We start from the raw sequence: 16,443 nt of genomic DNA, 5'->3' as shown, positions 1-16,443 counted from the left end.
TTTGCCTCTTGTAGAACGTTTCGCCGGTGTAGCACATTTTGGCACAAAACCGTCTTTCTTGCTCAATTTGCTTTTGCTGCTCGTTTTGTGAAATATCGACAGTGCTGTCATCTCATTAAGGTTCATCTTGGGTTCAAATTAAAATGTTTGAACAGGTGACATGTTTATGTCGCTAAAGTCATACTCCGGAAGCCCGGCAGCGGAACCATGTAATGTCATCACCATGTGACGTCAACAACACTACAACACGACCTACTAGTTGAACTAATTCTACAAATTGTATAAAAACAAGAACAGGAAGGGTTTCAATATCAAATTATTTTAACTCATAACAACATTTATCTTTTAAGAACTACAAGTCTTTCTATCCGTGGATCCCTTTAAAGTTGTCAAGTTGAATATCAAAAGCACACACAAAAAGCAGACTTTGACTTCAGTCATTAGATTGCCCAAAATGTTGTTGTTTTTCTAGCCCACCGTTGAATGAAATAGAGGAACTGCGGGTGGGGATTTTCAGAAGTTGAGTAAAAGACGTCATTGATGACAGAGGTGAGCATGAGTGGAACAAGTTACTTTTCAGTTGTGCTTATTCATTACGGTAGGAAGAGAGGTAATATTCTTCCCATGATGGCAAAGAAATTATCATCCCTTGGGTCTAATCACGGGACAAGCCACAAAACACTCATCTATTTAAAAGAGGAACAAAGAGCTGTTTATTCAACGTTGACATCTCTCAGAAGGTCAACTGGTTGTGCCTTTCTCAACAGTAAGCTGAAAATTAGGTCTAGGCTTTTAATTTTAGCTGGTGTTGTTCAAAAAAAGAAAAATTGCTGGCATCGGCCACAAAACTTCTCGAAAACGATCAACTTTCAGGATAACAGAAACACCCACAACATTTGATGAGCAACCTACCGGCAAAAAAAAAAAAAATGTTCGACTGGCCAATAATTTTTAAATTTGTAAATATAATAACCTTAAGGGGACCTAACCATAGGTATTAATTTGTAATAAAATATACAATTGAACAGATTTGAACACTAAAGGTTTCGGTTTGGTGCCAGCAATTTATAAATATATATATATATATATATATATAAGATTTCAACAATCAACTTCAGTGGTGACAATAAATAAATAAATATATATAAATATATATATATATATATATATATACATATGTATATATATAAAAGATTTCAACAATCAACTTCAGTGGTGACCTGAAACAGGTATTTTATTCTTTAACTCTTGCCCTACAGTTTTAGAAAAATGCATCTATTTCAGAACCTAACTCATAATAGCCAGGCCAAAAAAAACATTACACTGGTCTATAAGCAAACTGCTAAGGGACTAAAAATAGTGAGACTTTACTAAGACTGGGTCACTTAAACAGAAAAATGAATTCAAAAGTTTTAATTGACTATAAATTTCCAGATACAGTATCTCGCGAAAATAACATTTAAATTAAAATCCAAGCAATATAGGTGAAATGGGTATTACCGGTAATTGAAATGGAAACTTATTTTGGAGAAAACATATGTACCTAAAAAAATGTCTATCATTTCAGAATATAATCGTTTAGGAAAGAGCTTTGACATAGTATGCTGTTTTCAATGTATTGAATGAATCCTGGTGTTTTGGAGGTGGAGAAAATTTATTAATATAGACAAATTTCATTGTTGGTGGCAACTTGTAAAAGTGATATTATATAATTCCACCAATATATCTTTGTAATCACATTTTAACATTAAATATCATGAATAATTTTTCCAAACAGCACTAAAATCTTTAATTTTCCAATCCATGTAATCCCAGCAAGATTTGGCCATTTTTATCTCTGAAGTAGATATTTTCCAAAATTTTGTAGACCAGGTTATTGATTAGCATTGAGGAATACTGGTCCAAGCTACTTTCAATTAGGCATGAACGATATTGGGGAAAAAAACGTATTGCCATTTGGTGAAGAAGCAACAATTTTCTTCACTAATGTGTGAATCAACTGGCTCGTAAATGAACAGTCTCAACTTTAGATGAAATGTGTGTTACAGTTACACACACAGTGGAAATTTAGAGGATTCAGTAAGTGATACTGTAACTCAAAATAAATATATTTGTATTTACTGAGGCCTGGAGAGATATGAAAGGAAAACATAAAACAGGAACTAAAAGGAATAATGTTAAAGAGGATGACGCACAGGGAACGCCGTTTGTGTTACCAGTCGCCTCTTGAGTACCTCGCAGCTTCTTCTGCCAGTTCATCTCATTAAAAAGGTCCTCGGACCGCAGGAAGAAGTCATTTATCTTGCTACCTTGCTCATCGCGCTCTGTGGTGTAGTAGACACGTAGTTTGGACTCTTGAGTGAGGAACTCGCATATGTTGGGCACAGGAAAAACGATTTGCTCCATGGTTCGATCTAGTCGAACAATCTAGAACACAAAAAACACACCAAATCAGCCATTATTTAGTCTTCATAAGGATAATCCCTTTTAATTGATACTTAAAATATATAAGTGGATTTATTTTGCAATGTTATAAAATGTTACTTCAGCATATCAACAAGTGTTTCTAGTATTTTGGTTCTCTATGAGTCAGAATACTGCTTAAAGGTTAACATGCCAAATGTCTTTTTATTTTAGTGTGTCTGCAAGACAAAAAAATAAATAAATAAACAAATTTAATTTATATCCCTGCTACCTGTCAGACATACTCCAATGAAACGTGGTCGCAACATTACACTTGGACTTATTTATTCCCACATATTTTGTCATTTTACATAGTACAGTATATTCATTTCCATATTGTTTGTCTTGACTATTTGGATAAGACATGAATGGGAGCTTTCAGCTTCTTTCTTGTAGCAAAGCCATCGTAAGCAGATGAAATTATTGTCCTGGAGCAGCTGTGTAGGGAATTTCCACTTTTGTGTGAGCCACATGTGTGCCCTTACACGGTTAACTTGTGGGCTAGCATCCGCCTGCCTATTTGCATATGGAGTAATAAAAAATGTATGATTGAGGAAGGCCGAGACCCAATCTTCTCGAAGATTGCACTCGAGAGCAGAGGTTCAGGCCAGCCAACTTTTAATTTATGACTAAGTGATTTTTGTCTTTTTGTTCTCATTTAATTTGATACTTTGTTCCATGTGGTATTCATAAATCTTTATTTTATTTTGTGATGAATTCCGTGTAATCATTTCCTACATTTTTAAATAAAATTTTAAAAAACCCGTAAAGAGAGAAAATTGAGCTTTTCTTTCTTTTTCGTAGCTTTATTATTCTAAATGAAAACTGATAGCTACATACACTAATGGCCAAAAGTATTGGCACCCCTGCAATTCTGTCAGATAATGCTCAATTTCTCCCAGAAAATGATTGCAAATACAAATGCTTTGGTAGTAATATCTTCATTTATTTTTCCTGCAATTAAAAAACACAAAAGGGAATGTGGAAAAAAAAAATCATCATCATTTTATACAAAAGTCCAAAAATGGGCTGAACAAAATTATTGGCACCCTTTAAAAAATCTTGTGATCCTTCTCTAATTTGTGTAATTAACATCACCCGTTACTCACCTGTGGCACATAACAGGTGGTGGCAATAACTAATTCACACTTGCAGCCAGTTAAAATGGATTAAAGTTGAGACAACCTGTCTGTCCTGTATCCTTGTGTGTACCAAATTGAGCATGGAGAAAAGAAAGAAGACCAAAGAACTGTCTGAGGACTTGAGAAGCAAAATTGTGAGGAAGCATGGGCAATGTCAAGGCTACAAGTCCATCTCCAAAGACCTGAATCTTCCTGTGTCTACCATGAGCAGTGTCATCAATAAGTGTAAAGCCCATGGCACTGTGGCTAACCTCCCTAGATGTGGACGGAAAAGAAAAATTGATGAGAGATTTCAACGAAAGATTGTGCGGATGGTGGATAATCAACCTCGACTAACATCCAAACAAGTTCAAGCTGCACTGCAGTCCGGAAGTACAACAGTAGCCACGTTTACATGCTGACTTTTATTCATACCGATTCAAATCATTCCGAATGGAAATTTCAGATCAGCTGTTTACATGTCACTTTATCTATTCCGATCCATCGTTTACATGTGTCTGCCTTTATTCCGAAAGGACGTTTGACAACTGCCGTCTGACATGCGCAGATTAATCAAAACAAAGCGTCACGTTGCAAAACATGGAGATCGATCGTCAGAGTGCTGCTGTTTTAACTTTAACCCACTTGTTGTGTTTGTGGGGTCTTATCCGCTTCTGCTGTTTTGCTCTTTTGCCTTGTAGTAGCCGGTTGTCAGCGTTTTCCACCGATTTCTAATCTGGTCAACGCTTCGGTCTATTCCGGCTTCGTGTAACCTCTCGTGAATTTTTTAAAATACTTCACTGTTCCTCGTTTTACGCCCATCTAAGCGAGCAATTATATTCAATTCTTTTAAAGTTTGAATTAAATACAATCTTTCCGCCGGACTCCAATTAGGTGCGCTGTGCTTGGAAGCCATGTTGCAAGTGACGTTACTTACGTCACCAAGTGACGTCACCACGTCAGTACGGAGCATGTGCAGAAAGAACGCAACCAGACACCATTCCGCTTCCCTGTTTACATGATATAATTTTACTTCTAATCGGTTTGGGAAAAGGAATATTCCACCCCTGTGAATCGAAATGAAATTCCATTCGGTTTGGGCCTGTTCATTCCGAATGAGGTGTTTATATGGAACACATTTATTCGGTTTGAACAAATATTCCGATTGTAATTGGAATATTTGGCTCCATGTAAACGTGGCAAGTGTCAACCCGTACTATCCGTCGGCGTCTGACTAAAAAGGGAGTCTGGTAGGATACTCAGGAAGACCCTACTTCTGACCCAGAGACATAAAAAACCCAGGCTGGAGTTTGCCAAAACTTACCTGAGAAAGCCAAAAATGTTTTGGAAGAATGTTGTCTGGTCAGATAGTAGAGCTTTTTTTGAAAAGGCATGAATATAAAGTTTACAGGGGGAAAAAAACGAGGCCTTCAAAGTAAAGAACACGGTCCCCACAGTCAAACATGGCGGAGGTTCCCTGATGTTTTGGGGTTGATTTGCTTCCTCTGGCACTGGACTGCTTGACCGTGTGCATGGCATTATAAAGTCTGAAGACTACCAACAAATTTTGCAGCATAATGTAGGGCCCAGTGTGAGAAAGCTGGTTCACACTCAGAGGTCATGGATCTTCAAGCAGGACAATGACCCAAAACACACTTCAAAAAACACTAAAAAATGGTTTGAGAGAAATCACTGGAGACTTCTAAAGTGGCCAGCAATGAGTCCAGACCTGAATCCCATAGAACACCTGTGGAGAGATCTGAAAATAGCAGTTTGGAGAAGGCACGCTTCTAATCTCAAAGAACTGGAGCAGTTGGCCAAAGATGAATGGTCTTAAATTCCAGCAGAGCATTGTAAGAAACTCATTGATGGATACCGGAAGCGGTTGTTCGCAATTATTTTGTCTAAAGGTTGTGCTACCAAGTATTAGTCTGGGGTGCCAATACTTTCCGGCCCATTTTTGGAGTTTTGTGTAAAATGATAATTATTTAATTTTCATTTTCATTCTCTTTTGTGTTTTTTCATTGCAAGCAAAACAAATGAAGATATACCAAAGCATTTGTAATTGCAATCATTTTCTAGGAGAAATTCAGCATTATCTGACAGAATTTCCGTGGTGCCATAATTGCAGGGGTGCCAATACTTTTGGCCAGCAGTGTATATGTGGTACAGTTCAGCTGATGCAGAAGCAATGGCAGCTGACCTCAATCTGAGCTGTGTGCTTAGCATAGAACTCCAGTGCCTCATCACCCTCTCCATACGTGCCCCCTGGTTTCAACATGGCTTGCAGTTCCTTGTTATGACGGGCCAACTGAAATGACAAACAACATAACAGTGACGGAGATAATGATTCAGCCAAATATTGCTTCATCTATCAGGCTTACTATACTGAGCAGCATGAGGTAATGTGGTAAACAAAAGAGGATCCTTTGAGTAAACTATGGTTCTAAACAATCTCCATACATGCATACATGTTGTGAGTGTGATGAGCTCTTACTTGATGTGCCAAAATGTAGATGTTGTGGCCCACATTTCTTGGTGATGCAGAATGTTCCTCTTCTCCTTCATCACCTTCCGAAGGCTCTTCAACTTCTATCTCACCCTGCATATAGGCCTTTTTTATCACTTCGACCTACACAGAAATTGTGTCAGTAGAAATCCACATTTCATATTGAATCTAAATACTTCAAGTTTAAAGACACAAACCAGCTCTTTAGGCCTCATGTTGTATAGTATCCTTTCAGCATTCTCGTTGTCATGGCGACTTTCCATAATCGCAAGGAGAAGCTTGGAGGCATTATTCTGTGGGGACATTACACAAAGGAGTAATTTTACATCCCAAGTATAAATAAATAAGTTTTGTCCATAACAACTTTTGCAATGTAAACCAAGTATATGCAACTAAGAACTGATCCATGGCAGACCTCCACTAATGACTAAAATAAAGCTGTGTATGGTGTTTTAGTCCATGCTTGTACTTTGTGGGATGAAGATTAAAAATTGGCATCCACCTGCCAAATATTAAAAACTTTTAACTATCACACTACTATATAATGAGATGTAAGTAAAAATTGAACATTTCTTCAATCAGTTTTTTTTTTAATCTAGATGCAAACTGGCATTTCTCATTAGTTTCAAACAATAACATCACTTAAGTGGCAGGAGAGGATGGAAAAAGACATACTGTGCATTCAAAATCACTTACTTTTAGTTCCAACACCAAGTCCATCCTCTTTTTGCCGAGGGGATTGATGTCATTGAGGATCAGTGCTATGATAATGTCAATACCATTGCATTCATGAGTGGCAATACAGTTCTATAGCACAATGACAGATTAATACATAGACACAGAAAAACAAATTCATTAGTTTATTGATGACACATAGGAAACATGAAACGATCAGCACATGTCTGTGGATCTGCTGTATAAAAGTATATAATATAGCTTAAAGCGGTTTAAGCAGTACTCAAAAGCAGCCCCGTTCAGGCTTAATATGCATGTAAATGTGGATATCACACACCCTGCAGACACAGTCATGTGCTGAGGAAGAGGGTCACATTTCTGGAAACCACATCAAGTTTGCTGAAGGCTGACTTTGTGCTGCCGTGTTTATTTCGGCAAATACATGTCACTCCTCATAAACATCATGCCTGAATCTGGATATTTGTTTAAAAAGGTTCCAGAAAAAAGCCATACCCAGTAAATCACAAGAAGACTTCCATTATCATTTCAATTAAGGAAAATCCTTTTCTTGCTTTTCATTTCCTTTCACAAACTTATTTACATACAATGTATCACAAAAGTGAATACACCCCTCGCATTTCTGCAGATGTTTAAGTATATCTTTTCACGGGACAACACTGACAAAATGACACTTTGTTACAATGAAAAGTAGTCTGTGTGCAGCTTATATAATAGAGAGGTGATTTATTTTCCCCTCAAAATAACTCAAAATATAGCCATTAATATCTAAACCCCTGGCAACAAAAGTGAGTACACCGCTTGGAAACTACGTACATCTCTAAATGTCCAAATTGAGTGCTGCTTGTCATTTTCCTTCCAAAATGTTATGTGACTCGTTACAGGAGTGCTGTCAGCATTGATGCAGAGATTGAAGAGGTGGGGGGTCACCATACGCCGCACTCTACATCAAATTGGTGTGCATGGCTGTCACCCCAGGAGGAAGCCTCATGTGAAGACGGTACACAAGCAAGCCCGCAAACAGTTTGCTGAAGACATATCAAGCACATGGATTACTATAACCATGTCCTATGATCTGATGAGACAGGCGGGCTCCTCCTGGGGTGATAGCCATGCACACCAATTTGATGTTGAGTGTGGCATATGGTCTGAGCACTAACAGGCTGACGCCCCACCTCTTCAATCCATGCAGCAATGCTGACAGCACTCCTGTGACGAGTCACATGACATTCATTCATTCATTCATTTTCCATTTTGGAGGGAAATGACAAGCAGTACTCAATTTGGACATTTAGGGATGTACGTATTTACTAAAGGGTGTTTTCACTTTTGTTGCCAGGGCTTAGATATTAATGGCTATATTTTGAGTTATTTTGAGGGGAAAATAAATTAACTCTATTATATAAGCTGCACACAGACTACTTTTCATTGTGTCAAAGTGTCATTTTGTCTGTGTTGTCCCATGAAAAGATATACTTAAATATCTGCAGAAATGCGAGGGGTGTACTCACTTTTGTGATACACTGTACACCCAAACATCAACAAATGTCAACAGTTTTTGTAATCACTTTAATTTTACACTTGCCAGAATACTACCACTGCAAAGCAGGAACAGAGGATGGCAAGCATCATGTGACATGCTTTGCTCACTATGTCAAAGTACTAACAGAAGGCAGGTGTTAACTATTGTATTGCTGCAAAATCAGAGCACAGAAAAACAAGAACTGGAAGTTGGCCACGAAAGGGTGTAATACAGCCAAAACAAAACTATCAAATGCAATGACGTGAATGAGGAAACCTTAGTTTGGCCACCCACTCGAGAAAAAAAAAGTTTAAAAATACTCTAGTTTGACGTATCACAATTCAGATAAACCACAGACTTGTGCCGTGAATGTACATGTGGGTCACCTGGTTCTCATGACAGGGACCTTGGCAGTATTCGGTGAGGCTCTCCACAGTCTGGTTGATGAGTCCCACATTCTTCTCATTGATGTACAGTCCAAGCAGCCCGAGGCCTCCGGTAGTGCTGCCGCAAATGCAGTCGAGGAATTGAAGGGTCTCGCAAACTAGGTTGTAGTTGTTCTTGTTATTCTGATTGCGTAGAAAATTCTAAAGAAGTATAGAGATTAACAGAGTATAATAATACCATTTCCCTTTATCAGAATTCCTCAAGCTGCTTGTGTACAGTGTATCAAAACACTACAGAACATTTACCTTATAGTTACAAATAACATAGGGCCGTTACATTATGACAGGACAAATACAGCAAAAGGTGAGACAATAGTGATCACTGAAGAAAAAACTGTACAAAGATACAAATACTTCAGTCAACTAAAAATACTGAAACACAGACTTCACTATCAGTTGACGAGACAGCTCCTATAGACATTGCGCCACGGCTTCCCGTAGGGGGCCGGCGGAGCGTCGTGGAAGATTTCACTGCGATAAATTTAAACAAACGCGTTGTAACGCTGGATTTAGATGGACGGGATGAAAGTTTTAGAGCATACAAGCAGGCAGGAGTGTCTCAAGAGTGAGTTGGTTGAGGATTCAAGGTAACTATTATATAAAATAGCACCATACACGACCTTTGCAACGTTGTATAAAAAATGAAATGAATGGGAAAAAAATAGCATAACTGAAATGAAATATATACTTAAAATAAATGATAACTGCCCAGTTTTTTCAACCAAGAACCTAGACTGTTTTACGTCCATATCCATAGAAATTCCGGGATTTACCTATTTACTTATAAAAATTTCAAATTAAAAATCTCTTTGGCCGACATGTTGGATTTTGTGTTTATACACAAAAGCGTAATTTTAACTTTCAAATAATCAGGTAGTTTTCAGCCTTCTTCAACTTCTTGGTTTTTTTTTTGGGGGGGCAAAAAAACTATTAATTTAGACATTTCTGCTTGCATACCAAAAAATAAACAAATTTTTTAAAAAAATTGTTTTTTACGTGTTTTATTTTATGTAACGTTTCAATCCAAAAACAATGAGGGCCAGATAGCCAGCCAGACATGCTGAGGCAATAGTGACATCTGAATTCAACCTAAATAAGTTCTGATTATATATGGAAAAATGCAAAATTTGCTTTGTTGAGTAAAATTAAGATGATTCTGCATGCTTCCCTCATGTACTGTATTAAGTTTCTGGTGTGAAATTTGAGTGGTTTATTGGCTGTTGAAAACCTATGTCAAAATTGCAGTGAATTTAAAAAAAGGCACTATTTCGGGCATAAACCTATATGATATGTTAAATATTGCTATTGATCCTGAAAATATTGGTGATTATCTCTGCATTTGTTGATCTTTGTGCATGTAGCGTAAAACCTGAGAATTTTATAGCCATTTTAAGTTTTGTTATACTTATATAACATAATTAATCAGGATTTTATTAGGAAAAGACTGAACTTTTTGATGCCACTGCTCATGGAGACTCATACACAGTATGCCTAAGGGAGGTGCCTGTTTTGGTTTTAGGTCGCGAGCGGCTTTGGTTTTGAGAATATTAGAATTTTAAGTTTTTGAAAATAGGCCCCCTATGGAGCGGCCCGGCGGCCAGTTTCCCGTCAACTGATAGTGAAGTCTATGACTGAATTATGTAGCTAGTGAAGTCTATGACTGAAAGATGTAGCTAGCGCTTATGTCCTCTATTTGTCATCAATCAAACAACAGATAAAAAAACAAAAGCAGGTTGGTTAAAGTGGTTCAGCTCCTGTTAGTACCTGTTTTAATCATTTTGCATTAATGGAATCGTTACATGAAAACGTCTACCTCACTAGAACAAGCTGAAATTCATGAATAACAACACGCAGCTCATAGTGAAACCAGACTGAGACCTACCAGACATGGAAACAGCTGCAACAAGAAGTTCTGCAAACGGTGCCTATTTTCAACCAAGTTTCATTTCTACACAAATGAGTGTGGTAATTAAAAAAAAAAAAAAGGTCTGGGACTAAAAAAAAATCGGCACAGAAATGTGAATCTCATTGTTGAGTGCTTCAATGTGTTGACAGACCTGCAGATCTCTGTTGTGGTTCTCACACAGCAGCTGCATAAGGCGCAAGATGGGCTGCATGATGGTGATGATAACACTCATCTCGCCATCCTCCTGGCCCTTGTCAGCGGTTGCTGTAGAGGAGCCGTCAGCAGCTGCTTGGTGCTCTTCAGCTTCAATCTCACGGCGGTATGTTGTAAAGGCTTTTTTGGTGGCAGCTGAGGCTTCAACGAGCTGCTCTTTCACCTCCTCAGTAACCACAGCCACAAGTGGCACATCCTTGACTAAACACAACAATGGGAGTCATCAAAATCAGATTATCATTATCTTCAAGCAATAAATTGTCAAAATGACTCGCTTTCGTGCATTTTTTTTTAATAGTCAATATTTTACAGAGGTTCTTAAAGCTAGAAATCCAAATCTATACATTATGTTTAGAGCAAACAATTATTAAAAATCATTAGTCAATCAAGTTTTTTTTATTTTATTTGTACCCTTTTTATCTCAAAACCTCTGCCAGCAACCTTTTTGTACATCAATGACCTCAATGACAAAATTGCCTCTTTCAATGTGAGCCAATAGTCACACCTTTAACTTTAATCTCTGACAACAAACCTTTGTTGCGTGCTGGCGTGTCTTTGTCAGGAGGTTCTTCATCTTTCTTCTTGTTGCCCAAATCACTGGTGTTCACAGTCACAGTGGCCTTAATTTCCTGCTGGGCCAGCTTCATCCGCTCATTAAACACTTTGAAGAATTTCTCTGACTTGTTGTCCCCTGTCAACCGCTGGTAGAACGAGCGCTGGGGACATTTAGAAAAACAGTCGCATTGAGTTGTTTTTGGTGAAATTCATGATATCCTGTTTCTAAAAATGCTTTGAAATACAAAGATTTGCAAGGATAACAACACTCTTAACATAACTGCCAAAATAGGGGAAACACAGAAGTTGGAACAAACTCACAGATGTCTGTGTAGTCATTGGCTTTGGAGAAAGTAAGGATTAACTGGAGTTACATATGTATCGTAACTTTCCACCTTAAAGGCTGTCAAAGCACTTTGACACTATATCCCTTATTCACATACTGATGACACAGCACCAGGAGCAATTTGGGGTTTGATATCTTGCTCAAGGATACTTAAACAAGATCATCAGGGTGGAGAATCAAACTCAACCTCTAAGGTTCGCGAACGACTACTCCACTACTAAGCAATGCCTAAATAGTTTTGTCAGCACTCCAAAGTAAGCAAATGCATGAATAAATTATTTAAAAATTAAACTGCATGTGCTTTGTGTCAAATTTCAAAGCAGTTTCAATTTTGGACACTATACGATCCTTACAAAACGATATGTGTTCCAGTGTAATAAATACATATATTCACTGCTGGCCATAGGTATTGGCACCCCTGCAATTCTATCAGATAATGCTCAATTTCTCACAGAAAATGATTGCAATTACAAATGCTTTGGTAGAAAAATTTATTTTGCTTGCAATGCAAAAACACAAAAGAGAATGTAAAAAAAAAAAGTCATTATCATTTTAACAAAACTCCAAAACTGGGCCGGAAAAAAGTATTGGCACCCTCAGCCTAATACTCGGTAACACAACCTTTAGACAAAATAACTGCGAACAATCGCTTCCGGTATACATCAATAAGTTTCTTACAATGCTCTGCTGGAGTTTTACACCATTCTTCTTTGGCCAACTGCTCCAGGTCACAGATTTGAAGGGTGCCTTCTCCAAATTGCCATTTTCAGATCTCTCCGCAGGTGTTCTATGGGATTCAGGTCTGGACTCATTGCCGGCCACTTTAGAAGTCTCCAGTGCTTTCTTTCAGACCATTTTCTAGTGATTTTTGAAGTGTGTTTTGGGTCATTGTCCTGCTGGAAGACCCATGACCTCTGAGGGTGACCCAGCTTTCTCACATTGGGCCCTACATTATGCTGCAAAATTTGTTGGTAGTCTTCAGACTTCATAATGACATGCACACGGTCAAGCAGTCCAGTGCCAGAGGCAGCAAAGCAACCCCAAAACATCAGGGATCCTCAGTTGACTGTATTCTTTTCTTTGAAGACCTCGTTTTTTTCCCTGTAAACTCTATGTTGACGCTTTTTCCCAAAAAGCTCTGCTTTAGTCTCATCTGACCAGACAACATTCCTCCAAAGCGTTTGTGGCTTTCTCAGGTAACTTTTTGCAAACTCAAGCCTGGCTTTTTTATGTCTCTGGATCAGAAGTGGGGTCTTCCTGGGTATCCTACCAAAGAGTCCCTTTTCATTCAGATGCTGACGGATAGTACGGGTTGACACTGTTGTACCCTCGGACTGCAGTACAGCTTGAACTTGTTTGGATGTTAGTCGAGATTGTTTATCCACCATCCGCACAATCTTACATTGAAATCTCTCGTCAGTTTTTCTTTTCCATCGACATCTAGGGAAGTTAGCCACAGTGCGATGGGCTTTACACTTATTCATGACACTGCGCACGGTAGACACAGGAACATTCAGGTCTTTGGAGATGGACTTGTAGCCTTGAGATTGCCCATACTTCCTCACAATTTTGCTTCTCAAGTCCTCAGATAAGTTATTGGGACTTCTTTCTTTTCTCCATGCTCAATGTGGTACACACAAGGATACAGGACAGAGGTTGTGTCAACCTTAATCCATTTTAACTGGCTGCAAGTGTGATTTAGTTATTGACACCACCTGTTATGTGCCACAGGTAAGTAACAGGTGCTGTTAATGACACAAATTAGAGAAGAATCACATGACTTTTCAAAGGCTGCCAGTACTTTTGTCCGACCCATTTTTGGAGTTTTGAGTAAAATGATGATGATTTATTGTTTTTCCGTTTGTCTTTTGTGTTTTTTCATAGTAGGCAAAATGAATGAAGATATTACCACCAAAGCATTTGTAATTGCAATCATTTTCTGGGAGAAATTCAGCATTTTCTGACAGAATTGCAGTGGTGCCAATACATTTGGCCAGTAGTGTATGTATACACACAAGGGTGTTATATAGAACAATCACAATATTACCCTACAAAAACAAAAATAATATTTAATACAGATTAGCAAATTCAACACCAAGAAGTGATTTTTTAAAACACATTTATAATTTTATTGGTACATACAATCATATTAGGTTACTTTTTTTTTTTTTTTTTTTTTTTAACATTTATTATAGGACAAAACCATGAAATGTTATTGTAGCCATTAGTAGTGCCTCAATCTTCAGTTGCCAACTTTTTTTTTTTTTAAAGCATTACTCCCACCATCAGAAAGCATCATTTTTAACCACTATTTACTTACCAATATTTATTCCTACTTTTCTTGTTCTTTTACTTAACTTTTTTCATAAGTAATATACAGTGGTCCCTCTACATACAAAGTTAATTCGTTCCAGGGCCTTGTTTGTATGTCGAAATGGTCGTATGTCGAGCAGGATTTTCCCTTAAGAATACATTATGATTACATTAATTCGTTCCACAGCCCAAAAACCTACACTAAATCCCCGATAAATAAATTATGAATGAAAATCAGAATAACAACAATATAATAATAATAATGATAATAATACTAGGGCTGTCAAACGATTAAAATGTTTAATCGAGTTAATTACAGCTTAAAAATTAATTAATCACAATTCAAACCATCTATAAAATATGCCATATTTTTCTGTAAATTATTGTTGGAATGGAAAGATAAGACAAGACGGATATATACATTCAACATATGGTACATACTGCAAGTACTGTATTTGTTTATTATAATAATAAATCCACAAGATGGCATTAACATTAATAACATTCTTTTAAAGCGATCCATGGATAAAAAGACTTGTAGTTCTTAAAAGATAAATGTTAGTACAAGTTATAGAAATTTTATATTAAAACCCCTCAATGTTTTCGTTTTATTAAAATGTGTAAAATTTTCAATCGAAAAATAAACTAGTAGCTCGCCATTGTTGATGTCAATAATTACACCATGCTCACTCATGGTACTAACCCAACCTATAATCAATTCTATAATCAAACGCCAGCAGAGGGTGCCAAACACCAAAAAACAAGTAACAAGTGGACATTACACTGTACTGTCATTTTAGTCTGTTTGAGCGGGGCATGTGTGTTAATTGCGTCAAATATTTTAAAGTGAGTAATTTAAAAAATTAATTATCGCCCGTTAACGCGATAATTTTGACAGCCCTAAATATACCTGTAATAACGTAACGAATTTAGTTGTAATGTGGCAGACTTTTTTTTGCTGTACCTGAATGCAGCGCAGGGCTGATGTTACCTTACTTTCTGTTTTGATCCTGGTGTCAACGGCAGCGGGCACTAGGTGAGTTGATGGAATAAATGATTAGAAACCTGACGATGCTGGCGATTTCTTTGGCGATGTTACCACAATGAGAATTTTCACCTTAACTTATAAAGACTGTAAAGACGAACATAGGAGGACCGCCGGCCGAGATCGACATTCTCCGGCCCTATTGTCGACCCACTTCATGGATGCACACACCATGCTTATATTTTGCTATCATTCACATCTTCATTTCAATGGTAACAGTCACCTTTTCTTTTTTTCTCCACCTGCCCTAAACCATTTTGCATCCTATGTTGATTTCTCTCATAAGAAAATCAGCCGTGCGTCCGTCTTCCGGCAAAACAAAGAAACTGTGTTGCTGTCAAAAATCGTCGTATTTTGAGCATGTTGTCGGATGTAGAAACAAATGGCGAGTCGAATATTACGTCGGATGTCGAAAAGATCGTGTGTCGAAGCGATCGTATGTCGTGGTACCACTGTTCACGTATCTACATTCCAATGGAGGAATCTACCATCTTTTTTGGTAAGTCATCATGTGTTAAACCTTAATCATATTTTGATTCCAATAGAGCAAAAAATACCTAGTAAAAAATGTTATTAAGGAAATTTAGGAAGGGTTCAGTTCAAGGCTGAGGGGAAAACCCATGTTATAAGCATATTTTTGGGACAAATGAACATAATCAAATTTTGGAAGCAACACATGATGTTTTAATGTTAAGTGGGCATGACTACTCTTGCACAGGGAAATTCCATTCCGTTTTTGTTCTTAAACATTCCATAGTTACTTGAGAGGAGGATAGGCAGTGTAAATAATGAATGAATATCCTATCTAAAGCATATTGGTAAAGTCATGGTGTGCCCTTTTGATTTTGATTAGCCGATATTTTTAGTATAGAAGTACAGAAAGGAAAACATGTATTTTCAGTATGACAAAGTGACTTTCCAAACATCCTGTGTAAGACTACTCTCACAAAACCTTTTACACATTTCCCGTTGCCTTGACTCCTTGGTTGGGCATTAATATTTGGATGCATATAAGCAAAGAGGGAAAAACAAACAAGGTCAACATGTAAATTTGCATGCAGTTACCAATGATTTGGAAATGTTAGCCATTTATCAGACAACTGTCCTACACACTGCTAAAGAAATATTTCCAAACAGACACATGCTGCACTCGCAGTCACATGCTTACACACTGCTGTGCAGAGAGTCAGAATTAACAGAGCATTTTTTTGTGATCCCAGACCTCAGACCACGTAACACCAATGTGGTTAAGAATTATGCAACTGTTCCAACAAGGCCAATGTTCGTCCACTCATTATTTAAACATTTGTA

At 37.6% G+C, this 16,443-nt stretch overlaps 1 protein-coding gene across 15 annotated transcripts in view; it reads right to left on the bottom strand.

Annotated features, from left to right (window-relative positions):
- itpr1b (inositol 1,4,5-trisphosphate receptor, type 1b) overlaps positions 1-16,443 on the bottom strand; it is a 130,308-nt gene that overhangs the window by 39,357 nt on the left and 74,508 nt on the right. For 9 of the 15 annotated variants that reach the window (XM_057845338.1, XM_057845341.1, XM_057845345.1 and 6 more), the window contains 8 exons: positions 11,406-11,589; positions 10,812-11,074; positions 8,695-8,895; positions 6,790-6,900; positions 6,291-6,386; positions 6,082-6,216; positions 5,788-5,895; positions 2,196-2,427 (listed from right to left, as the gene is read on the bottom strand). In XM_057845338.1, the coding sequence (XP_057701321.1) occupies positions 2,196-2,427; positions 5,788-5,895; positions 6,082-6,216; positions 6,291-6,386; positions 6,790-6,900; positions 8,695-8,895; positions 10,812-11,074; positions 11,406-11,589 (1,330 nt within the window). The remainder of the gene's footprint in view (positions 1-2,195; positions 2,428-5,787; positions 5,896-6,081; positions 6,217-6,290; positions 6,387-6,789; positions 6,901-8,694; positions 8,896-10,811; positions 11,075-11,405; positions 11,590-16,443) is intronic. The other 6 variants (XM_057845342.1, XM_057845352.1, XM_057845344.1 and 3 more) reach the window with 2 other exon arrangements.

Source organism: Corythoichthys intestinalis, chromosome 9 (genome assembly GCF_030265065.1).
Source record: "Corythoichthys intestinalis isolate RoL2023-P3 chromosome 9, ASM3026506v1, whole genome shotgun sequence".
Lineage (NCBI taxonomy): Eukaryota > Metazoa > Chordata > Actinopteri > Syngnathiformes > Syngnathidae > Corythoichthys > Corythoichthys intestinalis.
The sequence above is the reverse complement of the archived record's forward strand: the minus strand, read 5'-3'. Positions and strand labels throughout refer to the sequence as shown.